The sequence below is a fragment of the Aquarana catesbeiana genome, linkage group LG03 (genome assembly GCF_042186555.1).
Source record: "Aquarana catesbeiana isolate 2022-GZ linkage group LG03, ASM4218655v1, whole genome shotgun sequence".
In the NCBI taxonomy this organism is placed as follows: domain Eukaryota; kingdom Metazoa; phylum Chordata; class Amphibia; order Anura; family Ranidae; genus Aquarana; species Aquarana catesbeiana.
The window spans coordinates 611,423,801-611,445,931 of record NC_133326.1 but is presented as its reverse complement, the minus strand read 5'-3'; the positions used below and the strand labels follow the sequence as shown (position 1 = coordinate 611,445,931).

Here is a 22,131-nt window from a genome sequence, read left to right as displayed (position 1 = left end):
AAAGAGAGAGGGGGGGAGGGGGGAAAGGGAGGGGGGGAGGGGGAGGTTTTTTCTGTTCCTCAAAAGACAAGTTTGCTTTAACTTGTGTTTTAGGTTTGTTTCTTTTCCCAGCTACACACAAAAATCATAAGTTCTCTGCCTCTGGGAAGTAGTAAAAATACAAGCAAAAAGGGCTCCCACAACTCTTACTACATGGGAAAAAAAAAAAAAAAAAAAGTATGTTTTTCAGACAAAAAAAATGTAAAAACATCTTATAGATCAACGTAGACTCACTTGAGAATGCCACTTGGTACATACAAAAAAAAAAAAAAAAACACAACATCCTTTGTCTCCACTAAACATTGAACACTTTCACCTGCGCCTTGCTGGCCTTATTAGCCATGAAAAGCAGAAGACTAGCAGACCTTTCATTGTCCATTCCCTACAAACCAGACATTTGTGTTGATGGGAGAATTCCCGGCACATTCCATGAATAAGAAAGAAAAAAAAAAAATAGAAAAAAGTTCCATAAATCGCAACAACCAGCTTGGAGTTTTACCAGCACCTGACCAGTGAAAGATGAATTCTGATCGATTGCTCTTTACCTCACTGAATGCCTGATGGACACAGGCCTAACCAGGGAGGAAAGGTCCAAGAAACCAGAAAATGCTTAAGGACACCCAGATGACATGATCTTCATGGCTTTTTGCGATTGTTAACTAGAGTCAAATTATCCCAAAATGCCACAAAGTACACTGCAGCAAATGACATGTACAGAAAAAGAATTTATAACTATTTTCTTCAAATATCTCTTTCCTCCAACACAACAGATCTGACAGGTTCTAAAGACAAGCCTGGATGACAAAAGGCCAAGAACAATGCGTCAACCCCAGTCACCACAATACTACAACTGAAGATCTCCAACACATGTAGCTAGACGTCTTCCTATCAAAAACAGATGCTTGTGAAAAGATACACAGATGTAAAAGGTTTACAACAAACATTAGGAGTGAAATACATCATAGCAAGCACCTGACTTCATGTGAGAAAAGCTACCCAGAAAAACAGCTCTCGGAGAAAACTTCAGGAACATCGACTGCGTGCGTCAACACAGCTGCCATTCACCGAAATCCTGCACCGCCCTCCCAGAGTTCCTAGTTCCGCTGAAACAGGAAGGAGCCGTGTCTCAATCTTCTCACCCCTGGGCACGATCTGAAATCAACCACGTAACAACATGCCCGGGACAACTTCTTCATCTCTCAGATGATCACACAACAATTTGAAGGATCGAGAAGAGCGTTGCATTTACTGCACCGCACATCAGGCAGGCACCGTCTGGTCCATGAAAGGGTTAAGCCTTGGTGACCGATGTGCTTTGTCAGATCCTTCACAAGGAGAGGATGTGCTGAAAGGATGCAGTGATGCTACTGGATGGGGGTGGGGTAGAGGGGTAAAGATTCAAGCACAATGTACATGCTAATAAGGAGGACCTCCCCCCAGGAAGAAATTGCTGGGGGTGGTGGAAGCACGCATCCGCTCCACAGACGGCTTTCTGCTTTTTCTCATACTTGGATGGGATAGAAATCCCTAGATTTGTCTGGGAGGTCACAGAGGATGTGAGAATCCCTGACTAGTCACACAGATGGGGAAAGGACTATGTGTATTAATAGGAGGAAAGTCACATTACACATATTACGTGAGAAGGGCTCGCTCTCTCTCTACAACACAAAGGGGTATTGGCAAGTACCAGGCCTCATGTACAGACCTTTATTACCTGAATACTCCTCAAATGTTAAATCCCTGATGCTTCTCTGTGCCCAGGAACCCGCAGGTGCAGTGGTCAATACAAGTGACCGCCCGTCGTCAGTTTACCCACATATGTGTGTGCGGCAAATTTCCCCAAACACACCATTTGTACTGATGGCCATACGCAGCATCCTGGGCATGGGAAAGTGCCAGGGGATTTTATGATTGAGTTTTTAGCAATGATCTATGTACATGAGGCCTTAGCCTAGGTTTACATCGGTGTCTAAATTGCTGCTCCTCTGAAAAATGATTTGCACTCAGATCTCTTTTCAGAGCCATTTGCCAGGGGGAGAAGCCTACTGTCTGTTTTAATCCCATATTTGTCATACAAATGCACTGCAATCATGTGCATTGCACATATCTATGGGACGTTGACAGCGAGCGGGGGATTTCCCCCACCTCCTGCTTTCCCTATTTGAAAATAATGGCCATGCAGGGCTCTGCCCACACAGCCGTGTCATTCATCCACAAACTACAACTACCTTCATCCATTGCAGCTGACAGCTTGTAGTTTTGAATAGACTGCTGATGAGCGGCCTCGTAGTTCACACAAAAGCCCTGTAGCTTGTAAACAGACAGGCCATATGAAGGTACAGGCTGAAAGCTGTAGAGCTTGTCTGCAGGAGGCTGGCATTGCGTCCCGATCCACTGATCACAGATGCAATGCTTTCCAAGCTTCTTAGGAAAAACATAATAAAATGTATTTGTTTTGCTGCAAGGTGCATTTATATTCCCCCCCCCCCCCCAAAAGGTGTAATTATCCTTTAAAAGACAGATGCAAAAATGCATTGCTTTCTATCCACCTTCAACAGTAAGGCCTCATGCACTTGGGCTTATGAAACTAGTTTCAGAATTTGGCAGAAAAAACGGCTATAATGTTACAATAAGTACACACGTTTATGCACATATGGCGTTTGTATTATATTGGCCAGAATATTTTTTTTTTTCTGGCCATATGAATACACTTACACACACACACGTTTGGACGTTTATGCACGTACATGCGTTTTTTCTGTTCAAAAGCTGCTCCAAGAACACGCCTTTGGTGCTTTATTTTCCCCTGCCTGTAAACGCACCTCTTTGAATACACCTGTAAATGTCTATGCGAATGGCCACATAAGCTAACAGAAGAGCTTTGAGTGCCGGTTCACACAGGGGCGGCTTCAAAGTCGTCCGACTCTGAAACCGCCCCGCACAGCATGGCTTGCTTAAATAGAAGTCAATGCAAGCTGCTCCAAAGTCGCCCCAAAGTAGTGCAGGAACCTGCGTCTTGAGTCACTCCAATTAGAACGGTTCCATTGCACTGCATGGAGCGTGACTTGTCAGGCAGCTAGGTCGCCTGACGTGTCGCCCCTGTGTGAACTGGAACTTACAGGCATAAAAAAATAAACACGTTGAACACCTATATAATTAGTTTTTTTTTTCAAGCTCCATGTGCATGAAGTCTAAAACAGAACACAGCTGCACAGACCACCAATTCTCTGAATCCTTATGCACAAAGCTGAGTGACTGAAGGTCAATCTATGAAAGTGCAACTTCATTCAGAGAGATGTAAACATCAATAGTGTGTAAACAGCAGCGTGCTGACTTCATAGTGTTATGTGGATCATGAGGAGCAGCAGTGCATGAAAACAGCACAAAAGGGTTACACGTGTACAGTCTAAATTACAATCTAAATATAGACTGTGAGCAAAGTTTTTTTTTTTTTTTTTTTTTGTTTGTTTATTGCTGCTCAATGTAGCTGGGTGAATGGGCTCATAGCCTTCTATACTGCTGCATACAAATCTATACACATCTGCATGCCTTTGTAAAGGAGCCCTTTTGCTATACGGTTTCTAACCACTGCAAAGACTTCATATATCTCACACCATTTACAAATCTTAAGTGTAAAAAGACAGAATTTTACAAAAAAAAAAAAAAAAAAAAAAAAAAAAAAAAAAAAAAAAAAAAAGGATCTGTTTATTAAACAGATACAAATTTCATATTTACTACAGTTAGGGGCTTATACCTTTAGCCCAACTTTCAAAAGAGGCCTTCCCTATATCTGGCTGATTCTGAGCAAGCATTGGGCTAGTTTTAAATTTTAAAAGGCAACCATTACTACAGGATGCTTTACTATCCTTAATACCAAATTTTGAGGGAGAACCCAGCATGAACATGACATGCAACCAACCTCATGTATTGATAACATTATTACACTATATTATTCAAATGGTGAAATCCTCATCACACTCCATAAAAGTAAATACCAAAACTAGGATCAGCAGCCTGGAAAATTCCACTGCAAAATAAAAAAAGGCCAAGGCACATTATTACTGTGGTACTATGAACCCAACAACAACTGTCCCTTCTTACACAGGATGCAATGTGGTATTTTTTCCAGGTCTGTTGCTGAGCAGCTATAAACAAATACATGTTTGGAGAGAAGGGATGAGCGCTATGAGCCAGGAAAGCATTAATGCCGCATTTGCATTGTATGCTATAAAAATCTTGATAGATGTGTGGACCTGTGTGAACAAGAAGCCATGCATCAACCCAAAAGAGAGAAGAAAAAAAAAAAAAAAAAAAAAAAAAGACTGAAGTATTTTTTGCCTATTTACTTGGACTGTCATACTGAATGTCCACTACTGTAGAGGGACGGATCCACTACACAGGAAGAGGAGGGGAAGCAAGATCCATGGAGCATACACCTCCACTCTACAGAAGTGACAATGCATCAGAGATTGCTAACTCTACATAGTGATGTACACATGACCCATTCCACACAGGTAGCATTAGGCTGCACAGACGATTGGCTGGTAGCAAGAGTCCCTGTAAAGCATCTGAACTCACCCGCTTATGTCTGTATGAGCTGAGATTCATACATTCTATGCCAGAATGGCTGAAGGTCAAGGTCGTTCTGCACCTGCACTGCTGCCTTCATATTTATATGTTGATTCTGAATTATTATTACTATACATGATTTATATAGCGCCAATAGTTTACGCAGCGCTTTACAGTGTGTGAGTGTGTGTGTGTGTGTGTGTGTGTGTGGCGCAGCATGATTCAATACAGAAGGGACAGGGCCCCGCTCGTAGAGCTTACATTATATAGGAAGGGGGTGGTGGTACAAAAAGGTAGTGGCTGCGGGGGATGATTTGATGGGGGTGGCTCTGGGACAGTTCTTAGGTGTGGGATAGGCTTCCCTGAATAAATGAGTTTTCAGGCATATCCTAAAAGTTGGACAGGTTAGAGGGCTGAACTCACTAGGCCATAGCACAAAGTCTTTGCATGCAAGCATTAGCACAAACGTTTACACGCATAAAACAGAGAACACAATCAAAATCAGACTTAGAATGCAAATTTGTATAGTTCTAGTTTAGGCAGCTAAACACTAAGCAGCATGAATAAGACAACATGCAATACTGCTGCTTTCAGGTCTGTATAAATTATCAACTGAATGCAGGTGTTTGTGAGCCAATGTGCATGAGCCATTTACCTGTCCTAGACTAAATGATCATAATTTTAAAGTAGAATTCTAGCTTACATCATTTTACTTGAAATGGATTGCTTGGATCAAGTCAGACCAAATGAACCATTTCCATTACATAACTATGGCCACCGTGTGGGCTGCAGGGTACTTTAGTAGCATTAGCACAATGCAGTACAGATGACTTCCCTTCTGCTGATGGTATGAAAGGGAGACAGCTGAGTTCTTTCCCCCCCATTCAAAAGAAGCATTGTATTTTTACCCAAGAATACAAGGTGAAGTGACAGACGGGTGAGATCACAGTTTCCATCTCAGCCAACCAGAAAAAGCCTGGTCTATATTGATAAAAATACAAGTCTCCTGAATGGCAGAGAAGCACTCAGGCCAACTCACACCTGGCGTTCCCTTGCCCTGCCCTGTTGGTATGATGCTTCAGTTAACGCTCCTGCTGTTAATACTTTGCCTCCACCATCGCAAGAGCATGAGCTCCCAAATTCAAAACCCCACGAATGCGCTTACTCTTCTGTCATTGTAGCGCTGAGCCCAGTGTTGCAGCAAAGGGGCAGATAGCATAATTCACATGCACAGCATTTGAATCAATTCGCTTTCTATGTGCCCTGTATAAACCTTATCAATGAGATGAGGTCCGTTGCAACAAGCTATGGTGCATAGAGTGGAATGAAGTGCCATATTGTGACACTTCAATAAAAGATTAAAAAAAAAAAAAAAGTGGTAAGCAGACTTAGTGCCGAGCTTTATTATTTTCTATTTCAGCAAGTCCATGCAGAATTTAGTAAGTATAAATTCATATAATTCTAGGGGCTAGGAGGCCTCTGCTTCCACTGACAGTAGAGCCGCACGATTCTGGCTAAAATGAGAATCATGATTTTTTTGCTTAGAATAAAGATCACGATTCTCTCGGTGTAACATCTTCTTTCACATTATATCAAAAAATTTGCCCAACTTTACAGTTTAGTTTTTATTTGAATTCATTAAAGTGTTTTTTTTTTTTTTTAAATTGCTGCGCAAATACAGTGTGACATAAAAATATTGCAACCACCATTTTATTCTCTAGGGTCTCTGCAAAAAAAAAAAAAAAAATATCATGTTTGGGTGTTCCAGGTAATTTTCTAGCAGAAAATAATGATTTTTACTTGTAAGCAACAAATGTCAGAAAAGGTTTGGTCTTTAAATGGTTAAACTTGCCTCATTTATATGCCAGAGTTCTTTCCTTTGATAAAAGAACTAAAGTGTTGTGATAAAACTTGGCAGGCTGCCTGGATTTTTTAGTATTTTCTTTTCCCAGCTGCGAGAATCCGGACATGCTGTTTTGAGGATCGGGAAGGGAAAAAGATCACAATTTTGATTCTTCTTATTATTTGTGCAGCTCTAACTGACAGCAATAGAAAACGGCTCAGAAACATTAGATCCAAACAAACAAGTTCAAACCACTAGCTACCTAGTTAAAGCAGAGTTCCACCCAAAAAGTGAAACTTCTGCTTATATATCATCCCCCCTCCCCCCCGTGTCACATTTGGCCCCTTTCAGGTGGGGGGGGTGGGGAGCGAGCAGGTACCTGTTTTTGACAAATACCCTGTTCCCCACTTCCGTCCATCAGAAGGTCGACCCCCCTCCTCCTCCTCCTCCTCTCCCTGCTCCAGGCCAGTAAGAGAGCGCAGCACGCTTCTTTGCAGTAGGGACCCAGCTGTGAAGCCGCAAGGCTGCAGTGCCGACATCGCTTGATTCCAAGACAAGTAAGCGTCCTAATATTAAAAGTCAGCAGCTACAGTATGTGCAGCTGCTGACTTAATTTTTGGAGGGGGAGGCAGGAACACTGCTGTAAGGGGATTTGTTCAGCCTTGCTTGTGTAATATTTTGAAATGAGGCAATGACGGTGGAACTATAAGTCTAAGCACACTACCTGAAAAAAAAAAAAAAAAAAAGGAGGCCTGTGAGAGCAATGTAATTTTACAACTGCAGCTCGGAATTACATAGCTGGCCTCATTTCAGCAATGCACGTCATCTGACAGAACCAGAAGTACACGTTGTACTTCGCACTTAAATATGTCACGTCATTAAAATGGAACTAGGAGACTAGCAGGTATTGCACTATGATGGTAGTAAAACTTCCTATTCAATTTTGCGTTGTACTTCTGCAGAGAAGTCGGGAAATACAGCAACCATTTTATTTCCAAAGGGGATGTTCTCCTTCTCTCTGCCGAGATGCAGGATGGTATCTCTATCTCTGAAGTTGAGGAGCTTCCCAATGAAGGTGCGGGGGGGGGGGGGGGGGTGTGCTCCGATCGGTGGTAATCTTCCCGACATACAATGCACTCGTTCGACGAGGAACGTGGGGAGAAAGCCTCCTTCCCATAAGTGTCACTCCACCCCCTCTAGCAAACCAATGAACATGAGGTTACAGCGGCTGAGTCTGTACTGGATGTCACCTTGTTTCTGTAGAAGCTGGTTCACTTGCAGCTGCATGGCGTCCATGGAGTTCTGAAGGGGAGGAAGAGAATCCTCCATGCTGCTGAGGCGGCCTCTGCAACTCTCTCCCTCAGCTTTTGAAAGTCCTGTCTCACCAAGGATATATCGACTTTTACCTCTTCAATCCTGGCTGTGAGGTTTGTCTGGCAAGTTGTAACTGCCTCCTGGCAGGCTGTGATGGCCTCTAGCACTTTCGCTGTGTCCGCCCTCATGAATGTGTCCTCCTCTGTTGGATCACCGCCATCTTGGTCTTGGAGGTCCTGTTCTTGGGGGCGATATTTACCGAGCTTAGCCACTGCATCCAACCCTTATTTCGGTGGGGACATGTTCCCGACAGGTTCCCCTTGCGGAAGTGGTCCTTGGCCGACCTCTGTCAGTGTACCGAGTCACAGGATTAACAACGCAGGACATTCGGCCGGCGGAGCTCAAATCCCTAGCGTCCTATCTCATGCTGCTCCAGGCCACGCCCCTCCTTCCTATTCAATCTTAATAAACTACTCTAGTGCATTCAGAAGTCCTCCTAATTGGCCCCCATATCTGACACCATCAACTGCATACACTGCAATGCTCAAAGCCAGAACTACCTATGAGAGAGCCTGGGGAGGCCATGTGAGGGGTGGGAGTGCTTTGGATATGCAAATACAGACTTGAGAAGGTCATTATGTAGGCAATAAAAAAAAAAAAAAAAAGCCCTGGGCTGAGTTGAACTGACATCTAAAAGGTAGGTTACACACTATCAGGTTTTTTTTTTCCACTCAACCCAGTGGGCCGAAAAAAAAAAAAAAAAAAAAAAAACACACCACACACCTTAGGAGCTTGATGTACTAACAATCACTGACCTCCCCACTGAGCTATTGTGTTCTGACATGTCCTCCCACCAGAACACACCGGTCAGCCATTGGCTGAGAGCACTGATTGGATGCTGAACGGCAGATTTTCAGTCATGCCCCTTTGACAGAAGCTGGACAGGCTGCTGTACACAGGGGCTGAATGTCGGCCGGCTTCCGTTAAACTGGCCGATATTTGGCCCATGTGCACAGGGCTTAAACATGACAATTTAGACAAATCTCACAAATGATATTGCATAAAATTGGATTGCTTAACTAAACTACAAAATCACTGGAAATGCTATGACACAGCCCTTCCACTGAATGCAATTGCTCTAATCTGAACAACTGCTTGTAAGAAAAACTTTGCAACTATTTAATGATGTGGTCTTCGGGGTGGCCATAGACTGCACATTACTATTACAAGAAAAACAAGCAACAGCTAGGGGCAAAATGCACCAACACCTATCATGATTATCTTCTTAATTTGGATATTTACTTAGAATTGGCTGCCAACTCTTTTTTTTACAAACAGCCCATCACAAAGCACAGTATGCTGTTGTGGTGCACTTCATTGCTGGTCCACTGACACCTACTATGCTTTGGGGTGCTATTCTACATAAAACAAACACCCTTTACAATTTGTTGATCACAGACAGCCTCATTGCTCCCAAAGCACTAATGACATCCCTCCATTGTGGGTACAGTGGGTGCCGGTTACTTGAGCCTTTTCCCGCTCTGTGCAAACAATCCAAAAGCAAGGTGCTGCACCATGATGAAGCCCCATCCCCCAACAAGCATTCAGCTGAAAAGTACATTCTGCTAAATCCTGATCTCGAGCCCACACTGACGTATTTCACTCTTACAGGCTTAGTTGTAGAGATACAGCGTTACTGTAACACAGGTGTAATGCCAGCCTGTCACAACCAATGCAATCAGTTGCATCCTTTGCTTTCATCATACCACATAAAGCAAAGCATTAGGCTACAGCAACAAGGATTTTTTTGGAAGCTCAACTATCCTAAAAGGCTTCAATGCTGGTTTTCCTTTACTCGCAAGCCTGGCGCCTGCACCCAAACCTGATAGTCAAATTGGCTTGGGGTGCCGACAACGTGAGAACGCTGGACAGGCAAGTGTCCTATTAAAAATTAGCAGCTACAGTATTTGTAGCTGCTGACCTTTAATTATATATATATATATATTATATATATATATATATTATATATATATATATATTTTTTTTTTTTTACAGGCTGGAACTTCCCTTTAACTATTTTACACAGGGAGCAATTTGTTCCATAAACAAAGTAAAATGCACCCCCAACCCCCCCCCAAGTTTTTCTATAAAGCGTTGTGATCACAAAGCTCCTCTGTGGCTGATGGGAGTGAATGCTCTCCCCCTCCGACTACGCCTAAAGCCATGGACACCAAAGGATGATGTCACTGCAATTAAGCCCAGTTGTTGGACCTCCACATTTACCTCCGTATCTGTTTGTATTGTGTTGCTCCCTCAATGGCTGAAACGCTGCAGAGTTTCTCTTGCCAGGGAGGAAGCAACATAGCAGGAACAGGAGAGTGGTTTTGTTGCCCTCTCTGGCAATGTCGTTGCCAGCCTTAGGGCTATGGCCCTCTAGTAGTTATTTGCAGCAATCATTTCTCGCTAAGGAAATCAGTTATTCTTTTATGGAATCTAATTTTCCAGCGGTCTGTAGCTCAGTGATTAAGATAGTGCAGCGTTTCATGTCAGTGATAAGCTAGCCAACAGCAATCACTCTGCATTCACCTCCATGGCTTAGCTACAGTCACTGAAAGAGCGATTTGTAGCAGCAAATGTCAACATAATGATGTAGCAGGAGCATAACCTGGCAAAAAACAGCCCGTGATCATGTCACTAGAGTTCATTTCTAGCAGTGATTAATCGCTGTTACAAAAATCGCCCGTCTGACACAGCCCTTAGCACAGACACAAAGTGGTTAGACACAAAGTGTGCTTTTGACCAAAGCACAGATGCTTTTTTGAATGATCCTGTTATATGTGAGTGGCCTTTTCAAACCAGGGGGGCACATTTATGCACTCGGCAGGCGTCCTTATCTTGAAGAAAATAATTACTAAAACAATCAAATCTGGGTTACTGATGGTGTGTCTGAAGAAGAAATAAAGTTTTCAAATGCCAAGCAGTCATCTCGGGTTTACAGGAAGCCTTAAGCTAGCCATACATGTTTGCTGAACAAGAGAAATAAATACATTCCCCCATCCTTAATCAACAGCATGGATGGAGCAATCTCTGTTTCTGGCTATTGTATTAACCGAACTGCGATATCTGATTGGCTGCAGTCACCTGGCTGATAATTTTCCACCTTGCTCCTTCGATTTTTCAACTTTTTTGGAGCCAAGTGGTGTCATAAGGACCAAACAAGGATGTGCGTACTTACCTATTTTTAATCCACTCTGGTCACATGATCACACAGCTCCGGGTTCCCCATCTCAGTGAGCAGCTGCTGCAGGAAAGAGGAGGGAGTGCCGACAACAGATAGGTCATCAGAGCCTATGAGTGACGCTGCCAAATTCCCAGCCGTTGTCAAGCGCTCCCTGAGCTGGATATGCAGGTCCCTGAGCGGATTAAAAAAAGGGAAGCATACATATTTTTTTTTATATCTGTTAGGCGGGAAAGGTGGGGGGGAAACTTGCAGGAAAAGTGAATTTATTTATTTACACTGCAGCCTGTAAAGCATTCCACCCACGATCCATGGATAATGGGTGCAATGTCAGGCTCCTGCAGACTCTTGAGTTTAGCTGTCTGCCCCTACCTCCCCATACAGACAGTTACTGAATTGCAGAAAGAAACAATGAACTACAAGAGCGCTCACCAGTGTCCTCACAGTTCATTGATAACTACAAGCCATCTGCCGCAGTAGAAGATGGGCCTTGTAGCTCATTCTATTCACAGATAGCTGTGCTGGGACTGGAGCACAGTAACATTTACACTCTACATATGGGTGTAATTTGTTACAAAAGGTGAACTTATCCTTTAAGTCGTGTGGATAAAAATCTCTGTACAATATACCAGTCCTAATAGATACAAAACCATAAAGCACTCCACTCCAAATAAATGTGTTTCACATATTTATTGTGAATAGAGATGAGCTTGTGTGTCCCCCAAGTTCCTCTCTAACCCAAACAACTGTACTCCAAATAGCTATGGGTCATGTTATTCCCTGCCCTGCAGCTCAATGGAGTTCAGGCAGGAGATAAGCTTGGGGATGCAAAGCTTATTTATCTCTATGAGCTCATACACAAGGTCATACTCATCTGTACAAAGGGCTGGCACATGATGCACAGGTGTTATGCATTTGTGTGCAGTCCCATTCATGGGATTCAATGACTACATGGGCAAAGCTGCTGGTCCCAATTTGACAGCCATGAGGGGTGTGGGCGTACCCCCCTCAAACACACATTGTTTACATTTGGGGACACGCATCTACACGGCTGACAAATTGGGACCAGCGACGGTGTCCTTGCAGCCACTGTGTAAGAGAGGTGAACGGGAGTGTCTACATGGCATGCTAAGATACAAAACACATCCTGCGTGGACAAAGACAGTCCTTAGTAAGGGTGAACAGATAATTATGCCCATGTGGATGAGACCTCAGAGATGAAAAGGAAGGTGGGAGTTTGGGTTAAGTCCAATGAGCTGTGAGACCCTTATATGGGTTTCCGGGGATAGGCATACCTGTTGCCAAGGAGGTCTAATTGTGAAGACAGCCTCATAAGTTATTAGATGGACATTTTGGGGCATCACAGGCTCGCTTACTCAAAGCAAAAACACTGTTCATGTCAACTTGAGGAAGGGACCCTGTGGGGCTCCAAAACATCAAAGTCTTATTACATGAGATGCTGTCTCTACAGGGGGTCATGCATACAGACGCATGTGGGCACACAGTACATTGTATTTCTGTGATGGGAAATCACTAGTCAGCGTAGGCCATCAATGACAGGCTGTCAGCTGCCATGGCTGTACACCTATGTTCGTATATCTTCGTTACATAACGACAAGGATGGGTGGGCGCAGACCTTCACAAACGGGGCTGCTCATCCATCCCTGTACAGCCATTAATTTGTGCTGGCTGTACGCCAACACCCGTGATTCCCAGGCGTAGAAATAAGCTGATTTCTTGAGGAGTATGTGCCAACACGTGCATGAGCCCCAAACCTATGTTCACACTTGTGTGGGTTGCAAAGTCACACGCATCCCACAGGCAAAATGCGCTGCTCTTTAGCAGACATGAAGCAGAACGTCACCCAAAAGAGAAGTTACGCTTGTTTGCACCCCAACTGCCATATTTGGCACTTTTTTGGGGGGTGAATCAGGTTTTGACTGGTACCCGCGCCCACTTCCAGTCAGACGGCTGCAGCGATCTGTGCAGAAGTTCGCCTCCCCTGAAGCTTTCTGGGACACATCACAAATCTCAGAAAACTGTATGAGGACATCACTGGATCCCTGGATAGGCAAGCGTCCTTATATTAAAATGGTAGTAAAACACACCTTTTTTAAAAAAACCCTGCAAGACAATGACATAAGGTGCTAGTATGCATCGCTAACTAGCACATTATGCAATACTTACCTTAGAACGAAGCCCTCCAACGGAGCGCTGTCAACACTAATAGGGCCTCCATCTTCACCCGGTCTTCCGTCTGGGTTCAAGTGTTCCGGGCCGTCTGAATGGCCGAGCCACAATGACATCACACCCACGCAGGAGTTACAGTATGGAGCTCACGGGTATGCCATCCCTTCAGAGCGCATACGCCGGTGATGTCACCAGCTGCATGCAGTGTGAATATCTTCTAAACAGTGCATGTTTAGGAGTGATTCACTGTACATACAAGAAAATTAAAAATGTACTACCACTTTAAAAGTCAGCAGATACAGTATTTGGAGTTTAAAACTCTTAAGGTTGAGGTTCACACATCACGGGTCAAGAGCTGGTGCATAATCACACTAGTTCCTGACCCACAGACAAAATACGCTGCTCTTTAGCAGACATGAGGTGGTACCATTAAATCTTAACAGCACCCCCATCCATCAGAAAACATTGTGTGTTTTGGGGTGCAGGAAATGGCATGGTGCCTGAGCACCATGAGGTTCTGTGTGGCTGCATGTTCGAAAAAGGGGTTGGGGCCTTTTTCCCCAAGTACAGCAGCTTGTTATGCCCATGCAAATGCATATGCACAAAACACGGAAGTGTAAACTCAGGCTAATGGCACCCCCACGCATGGCAAACTGCCTGTGTTTTTGTACGCGCTAGACCACATGGTGCCGCAATTTTGAACAAAAGGGTCTGGGCTTATTTACCCACTTTTCTGTGGGTAGCGCAGCGCATTGAAATGCCCGGCTGCAGAATGTACAAGTGTGCACCCAGGCTAAGGCTGCCCTCACACTACTGTGGGAAGGGGTATATACTAAGTGCGTTCCTGAACCAAAAACACGCTATTTAGAAGATGTGCGGGGGTGCCATCAACCTTCCTGGCGGTATTCCCAAGTGTGGCTCAGGGTGAATTTTTACTACCAAAAGCGGTGACCCCGAGCCACAGGATTGCAATGCAGGATCTATGTACAGCACACTTGCCTCGTCCCCAGGATCCTGTGATATCCCCCCGCTGTGTACTGTGCCAGACCATTCGCCCGATATATTACTGTTCCGGGCTCTGTTCCCTGCGAGCGTCACGTAGGGGCGGAGCCTGGGGGCAAATTCAAAAAGTGAAAACACAAAGTAATCTGTAAGATTACTGTATCAAATCATTTCACCTCCCTGTTGTCCCTAATGCTTTGTCCAGTGCCCTGCCTGCACATTTATATTATATATACTGTTCCTTCTCTTTAGGTCAAAAGTGGTTTTAGACCAGCTAGAAAACAGCGATAGTAAATTAGAATCACTTGCAGAATTGAGCGATAGTGATTTGTGGGGAAATTCATCATCAGACACTGAAAGTAATGACAGCAACAATTCTGCAACTGAGCTAATTTCTGTGTTTTTGATTTCATTACATTATTGAATAAAGTGTATTATTATTATATTTGTTATATTTAAAATTATATTATAATTTATGATTTCGGAATTCAAACTTTATCATGCCCGGGATGTCTACTAGACTCTTGTTTGGACAGACTTAAGTGCGTTATTCCTAAGAATTACAGGCCTACAATATAAAACGCCAAATTTCCATGCAAAACAATGTACCTCTTTTAGCATCAAAAATCTGACATATAGCTGCCATAACCCCGGTATTCTCTTTTTCGGTTGGTGGTCCGGTTTCCAATAACAGTGGTCTCGGCGGCGGATTACTGGAGCCGTCGGGTCCTCTCACGTCAGTGGCATGGAGACGAGTGAAGATGGCCCTCACCCGTCTCCATACCATAGCAGGGGCGGAAGCGACATCAAAACATCACTTCCGCCCATCGCTCTTAAAAAAGGGACATTTTTTGTAATGACAATTTTTTTTTTCGTTATAAATTGCATTTTAGTGTAAAAATGAGATCTGAGGTCTTTTTGACCCCAGATCTCATATTTAAGAGGTCCTGTCATGCTTTTTTTCTATTACAAGGGATGTTTACATTCCTTGTAATAGGAATAAAAGTGATACAATTTAAAAAAAAGTAAAAATAAAAAAAAAAAAAAAAAAATTTAAACACGCCCCATCCCGCCGAGCTCGCGTGCAGAAGTGAACGCATACGTGAGTAGCGCCCGCAAACCACACGTGAGGTATCGCCGCGATCCGTAGAGCGAGAGCAATAATTCTAGCCCTAGACCTCCTCTGTAACTCAAAACATGCAACCTGTAGAATTTTTTAAACATCGCCTATGGAGATTTTTAAGGGTAAACGTTTGTCGCCATTCCACGAGCGGACGCAATTTAAGCGTGACATGTTGGGCATCAATTTACTCAGCATAACATTAGTTTTTACAACATAAAAAAAAATTGGGCTAACTTTACTGTTGTCTTATTTAATTAAAAAAAAAAAAGTGCGTTTTTAAGACTGCTCTGCAAATAAGGTGTGACAGAAAGTATTGCAACGACCGCCATTTTATTCTCTAGGGTGTTAGGAAAAACTATATATAATGTTTGGGGGTTCTAAGTCATTTTCTAGCAAAAAAAAATGTTTTTAACTTGCAAACAAATCTCAAAAAGAGGCTCGGTCCTTAAATGGTTAAAGTGAAACGAAACCCTCTGATTCTTTTCAGCCAAGCAAACTGCCATCTTGGCCTCTGATCTGTAACACATGTGGTCAGTTATGACATCAGCCATCTGATGGTTTGACAGTTTGGTTGAGAGCACAACCAATGTGACAGTTAGCAGTAAAACCTCTTTCACACTGGAGCATTTTTCAGGTGCTAAAGGGCTAAAAATAGCACCTGAAAAACGCCTCCCCTGCAGCCCCAGTGTGAGAACCCGAGTGCTTTATTAACACTGGGGCGGTGCTCTTCCAGGACGTTAGAAAAAGTCCTGCAAGCAGTATATTTGGAGCAATGTATACAGCGCTCCTCCACCGCCTCTGCCCATTGAAATGAATGGGCACTGCTACCGAAGCACCTGCAAAGCGCTTTGGCAGCAGCGCTTTTCGGGCGCAGTTAACCCTTTCTTTGGCCGCTAAAGGGGGTTACAAGAGCCCCACTAGCAGCCAAAAAAGGGCAGCTGACGCGGCCCGCTGGCAGTGTGAAAAGGCTCTAACTTGTTTTTTTTTTTTTAAACGGTTAAATTTAATGGGTTTAGTTCCGCTTCACCCCTTAATGGTGACCCCCAACGCATTAAAAATCACGGCACATTTTCCCAGGGGGTGTTGCAGCTGCAGTATAGGGTTGGGGGACGTTTTCTGTGCGTTTCCCGCAGGTGCAGCACACTGTGCCCCTAAAAATTCTCCTAGAAGCACAGAGGTGAACCGAGAGAAACGACATGAAACACGTTTATTTGGGGCGCGGTGACTACGGCTTCATCCAGACACCCTCCACTCTACATGGGCTTGGTACGGTGAGGAGGGTGGCTTCTACGGGGAGCTTTGTAGCCCTCGCTGGCCCCTCCAATGCTGCAGAACGTCAGTCACTGGTGAGGGAGTGTCACAGCGCCGACCTGGTGACGGGGAATGACCGATGAGCGCCCTCCAGGTGATGGGGAGTGACATGGTGCCGGCCTGGTGACGAGGCGTGAGTGCCCTCCATGTGATGGGGAGTTACAGGAGTGTCTGCTGAGCACCCTCCAGGTGATGGGGAGTGACAGTGCGCTGTGATGGAGAGTGGGCGCCCTCCAGGTGATGGGGAGTGACACAGCGCTGTGATGGAGAGTGGGCGCCCTCCAGGTGATGGGGAGTGACACCGCGCTGTGATGGAGAGTGGGCGCCCTCCAGGTGATGGGGAGTGACAGTGCGCTGTGATGGAGAGTGAGCACCCTCCAGGTGATGGGGAGTGACAGTGCGCTGTGATGGAGAGTGGGCGCCCTCCAGGTGATGGGGAGTGACACAGCGCTGTGATGGAGAGTGGGCGCCCTCCAGGTGATGGGGAGTGACACCGCGCTGTGATGGAGAGTGGGCGCCCTCCAGGTGATGGGGAGTGACACCGCGCTGTGATGGAGAGTGGGCGCCCTCCAGGTGATGGGGAGTGACATCGCACTGTGATGGAGAGTGGGCGCCCTCCAGGTGATGGGGAGTGACATCGCACTGTGATGGAGAGTGGGCGCCCTCCAGGTGATGGGGAGTGACACCGCGCTGTGATGGAGAGTGGGCGCCCTCCAGGTGATGGGGAGTGACATCGCGCTGTGATGGAGAGTGGGCGCCCTCCAGGTGATGGGGAGTGACACGGCGCTGTGATGGGGAGTGGGCGCCCTCCAGGTGATGGGGAGTGACACCGCGCTGTGATGGAGAGTGGGCGCCCTCCAGGTGATGGGGAGTGACACGGCGCTGTGATGGGGAGTGGGCGCCCTCCAGGTGATGGGGAGTGACACCGCGCTGTGATGGAGAGTGGGCGCCCTCCAGGTGATGGGGAGTGACACCGCGCTGTGATGGAGAGTGGGCGCCCTCCAGGTGATGGGGAGTGACGCTGTGATGGAGAGTGAGCGCCCTCCAGGTGATGGGGAGTTACATGGTGCCAGTCTGGTGATGGGGAGTGAGCGCCCTCCAGGTGATAGGCGGGCACTGTGCTGAGTCTATAGGGGGATCGATGACCGTGAGCTCCCTCCATACACACACACACTATATACACACACACAAGTCCCTCATATACAATGCACACAGTCCTCAGACCTCATCACACACATCCCCGCACACCCTCCCCGGTCCCCCCATTCATTCAATCCCTCCCCGGTCACCTCTCTCTCTCTCACACACACAGATGGCCGGCGGTGCCCGGTGTAGAGGTGGAGCGCCCTGGCCGCACACACACATATTATCTTCCCCCCATTCCTCCGCCATGTTCCCCGCCCTGCCCCTGTCTCTCACCCGCCATGCTGCCCTGGCCAGTGCAGGTCCCGGGCTCCGGATGGAGGCGGATACCGGGGAGGCCGCTGCCCGGGGCGGGAGGACCGGACTCTGACGCCGCGGCTTCAAGATGGAGGCCGTTAGCACGGTTGCGTCACTGGGCAAGGACCGGAGGGAGGAGTTAGGTGGGGAGGGCGGGAGCCGGGCGGTGACGTCAGGGCGGCTGAGAAAAGGATGAGAGTTTTCGTTTTCGGTGTGTGAGAGCGTGAAGGGGAGAGGAGAGCTGGGTGTGTGATATATGGGGGGAGAGAGGAGAGCTGGGTGTGTGATATATGGGGGGTGGAAAGGAGAGCTGGGGGTGTGATATATGGGGGGTGGAAAGGAGAGTTGGGTGTGTGATATATGGGGGGTGGAAAGGAGAGCTGGGTGTGTGATATATGGGGGGGGGGGGAGAGAGGAGAGCTGGGTGTGTGATATATGGGGGGGGGGGAGAGGAGAGCTGGGTGTGTGATATATGGGGGGGGGGAGAGAGGAGAGCTGGGTGTGTGATATATGGGGGGGGAGAGAGGAGAGCTGGGTGTGTGATATATGGGGGGGGGGGGAGAGGAGAGCTGGGTGTGTGATATATGGGGGGTGGAAAGGAGAGCTGGGTGTGTGATATATGGGGGGGGGGGGGAGAGGAGAGCTGGGGGTGTGATATATGGGGGGGAGAGGAGAGCTGGGGGTGTGATATATGGGGGGAGAGGAGAGCTGGGGGTGTGATATATGGGGGGGGGGAGAGCTGGGGGTGTGATATATTGGGGGGGGGGAGACCTGGGGGTGTGATATATGGGGGAGAGGAGAGCTGGGTGTGTGATATATGGGGGGGAGAGGAGAGCTGGGGGTGTGATATATGGGGGGTGGAAAGGAGAGCTGGGGGTGTGATATATGGGGGGTGGAAAGGAGAGTTGGGTGTGTGATATATGGGGGGTGGAAAGGAGAGCTGGGTGTGTGATATATGGGGGGGGGGGAGAGGAGAGCTGGGTGTGTGATATATGGGGGGGGAGAGGAGAGCTGGGTGTGTGATATATGGGGGGTGGAAAGGAGAGCTGGGTGTGTGATATATGGGGGGGGGGGGGAGAGAGAGGAGAGCTGGGGGGGAGAGAAGAGCTGGGTGTGTGATATATGGGGGGGAGAGGAGAGCTGGGGGTGTGATATATGGGGGGGGGGAGAGAGGAGAGCTGGGGGTGTGATATATGGGGGGGGAGAGGAGAGCTGAGTGTGTGATATATGGGGGGTGGAAAGGAGAGCTGGGTGTGTGATATATGGGGGGGGGGTAGAGAGGAGAGCTGGGGGTGTGATATATGGGGGGGGGAGAGCTGGGTGTGTGATATATAGGGGGGGGAGAGGAGAGCTGGGTGTGTGATATATGGGGGGGGGAGACCTGGGGGTGTGATATATGGGGGAGAGGAGAGCTGGGTGTGTGATATATGGGGGGAGAGGAGAGCTGGGGGTGTGATATATGGGGGGGGGGGGAGAGCTGGGGGTGTGATATATGGGGGGGGGGAGAGCTGGGGGTGTGATATATTGGGGGGGGGAGACCTGGGGGTGTGATATATGGGGGAGAGGAGAGCTGGGTGTGTAATATATGGGGGGAGAGGAGAGCTGGGGGTGTGATATATGGGGGGAGAGGAGAGCTGGGGGTGTGATATATGGGGGGAGAGGAGAGCTGGGGGTGTGATATATGGGGGGGGAGAGGAGAGCTGGGTGTGTGATATATGGGGGGGGAGAGGAGAGCTGGGTGTGTGATATGGGGGGGGGGTGTGAGAGCAGCAAGGGGCAAAGAAGAGTGGGGAGGGTGTGATAAGGAGAGGAGCCTGGATATGTGGAATATAGAAGGGAGAGGAGCTCTGGATGTGTGTGGAAGTATGAAGAAAGGAGAGCTAGGTGTGTGTGTGATATATCACACATCCAGCTCTCCTCTCCATTATACCACACTCTGATATGTAGGGGAGAGGAGAGACACTCTGGATTATGTGGGAGCATGGAGAGGAGCCTGGATGTGAGAGAGGGGCAGTGGGAGTATAGTAGGGAGCGGGGCTCTGGATGGGTGGGAGTATAGTAGGGAGCGGGGCTCTGGATGGGTGGGAGTATAGTAGGGAGCGGGGCTCTGGATGGGTGGGAGTATAGTAGGGAGCGGGGCTCTGGATGGGTGGGAGTATAGTAGGGAGCGGGGCTCTGCCACCCTATTGCATAACACAGCAGAGCTCCGCAGGTGCAGGGCGCTGCTGACTTTTTAGCCCTCATGCACACAGGCTGTTAAAAAAACGTTATGAAAACGCCAGTATCTTTGCAGTGAATTTTTTTAACTTTTTTCAGCTTTTTTCAGCGTTTTTGCAATAGCGTTTTTTAGCGTTTTTGAGCGTTTTTCCGCGTTAGCGTTTTGAGCGTTTTTGAGCGTTTTTAAGCGTTTTTGAGCGTTTTTCAGTGTTAGAACGTTTTTACAGCTGAAAAACGTCTTTCAGAACGCACTGGTCCTGGGTTTTTTTTACAGCTTAAAAACGCTTATGCCACTTGCAGCTCAAAAACGCCTAGGTGGGCATGAAGCCATAGACTAACATAGACAGGCCTTTTTAAGCTGCAAAAAAAGCTCAAAAAAGCAGCTGTAAAAACGTCCATGTGCATGAGGACTAAAAGTTCCTTGGTGTGGGCCTTTTTCCACCTGTGTGCAGCAGATCGCACTGTTGCTGTTTGCAACTTATGTCTGAAGCAGATCAAGCGTGGCCAGAACAGCAGCCACTTGGACACCACATGCTTGACCAGACATGACGACCTGCCATGCAGTCCATTGGCAACAACACTTGAAAGACCCACATCAAAGAAAAAGGCTGACTTCTCCTTGCGCCTCATCTGGGATCTCCAACCCTACTATACCTCCAGTGCTCTCAAAAACCTGCACTGAGAGGAATGAAGGTATAGCAATAGGTGTCCCAAGTACTTGTAGCCAATCTGCTAGTAGTACACCACCATCTGATTTTAGCAGGCAAATTTCCTTACCCCAGTTGTTGAACCGTAAAAAGAAATTCTGTCCCAGCCATCCACATACTCAGCGTCTAAATGCCAGCTTGGCCAAATTGCTAGCACTGCAACTGCTGCCTTTTCAGCTGGTAGACTCTGCCCCCTTTTCTGAATTTGTGGAATGTGCTGTACCTCAGTGGCAGGTTCTAAAATGCCATTTCTTTTCACGGAAGGCCATTCCGTCTCTCTACCGGCATGTAGAAGGCAATGTTTTGGCCTCCTTGGACAGGGCGGTCAGCAGTAAGGTTCATATTTAGGGATGAGCTTGATATTCGGGTCGAACAAAAGTTTGACTCGAACAACGGGTGTTCGCCGAAGAACAAACGTTATGGGACGTTCGCGGGGAAATTCGAACGTCCCATTATGCACTGCGAGATCGCAGTGCATTGCTGTATGATGATTGGCTAAATCATGCACCTGACCTGCATGCTTTGGCTAATTCCAGCGCCCTCTGCTAAGAGAGCCATAATTGGCCAATCATGGCTCAGGGGGACTAAGTCAACACCCCACACTATACAAGGCTGCCTACATGGCGGCCCTGTGTAGTGTTGTTGGCGTGAACAGAGAGATAGTGTGATTTAGATTAAGCGGGCAGGTTATTCAGTTAGTGGCAGTGTATTTGATATATATATATATATATATATATATATACAGTCAGTCTAATATATGTGTGTGTGAGTATGTATTTATATATATATATATATATATATATATATATATATATATATATATATATATACTCTGTAGTAACCAGTGTAGTCTATATCTATAGTGCATTCCGTGGTGTAATATTTCTAATCTACTTCAAGCGGTGTATTTGATATATATATACAGACAGTCTAAAATATATATATATATACACTCTGCAGCATCCAATGTAGCCTATATCTACAGTGGTGTATTAATATAAATATACACAGTCTAATATATATATACACTCTGCAGCATCCAGTGTAGCCTATATCTACAGTGCATTCGGTGGTGTACTGTTTCTACTACTTTTCTAATGGTGTACACAATATAGTGCAGTTTATACTACTTTTCTGG

At 46.5% G+C, this 22,131-nt stretch overlaps 1 protein-coding gene across 3 annotated transcripts in view; it reads right to left on the bottom strand.

Annotated features, from left to right (window-relative positions):
• The window catches only part of PPP2R2A (protein phosphatase 2 regulatory subunit Balpha), a 61,191-nt gene extending 42,968 nt beyond the window's left edge, over nt 1-18,223 (bottom strand). The window contains exon 1 of one of the 3 annotated variants that reach the window (XM_073622242.1): nt 18,049-18,223. In XM_073622242.1, coding sequence (XP_073478343.1) covers nt 18,049-18,055 — 7 coding nt within the window. In that variant the 5' untranslated portion in view covers nt 18,056-18,223. Of the gene's footprint in view, nt 1-1,011; nt 1,165-18,048 lie in introns of those variants that run through there. The other 2 variants (XM_073622239.1, XM_073622241.1) reach the window with 2 other exon arrangements.
• Nucleotides 18,224-22,131: the final 3,908 nt, after the last annotated feature.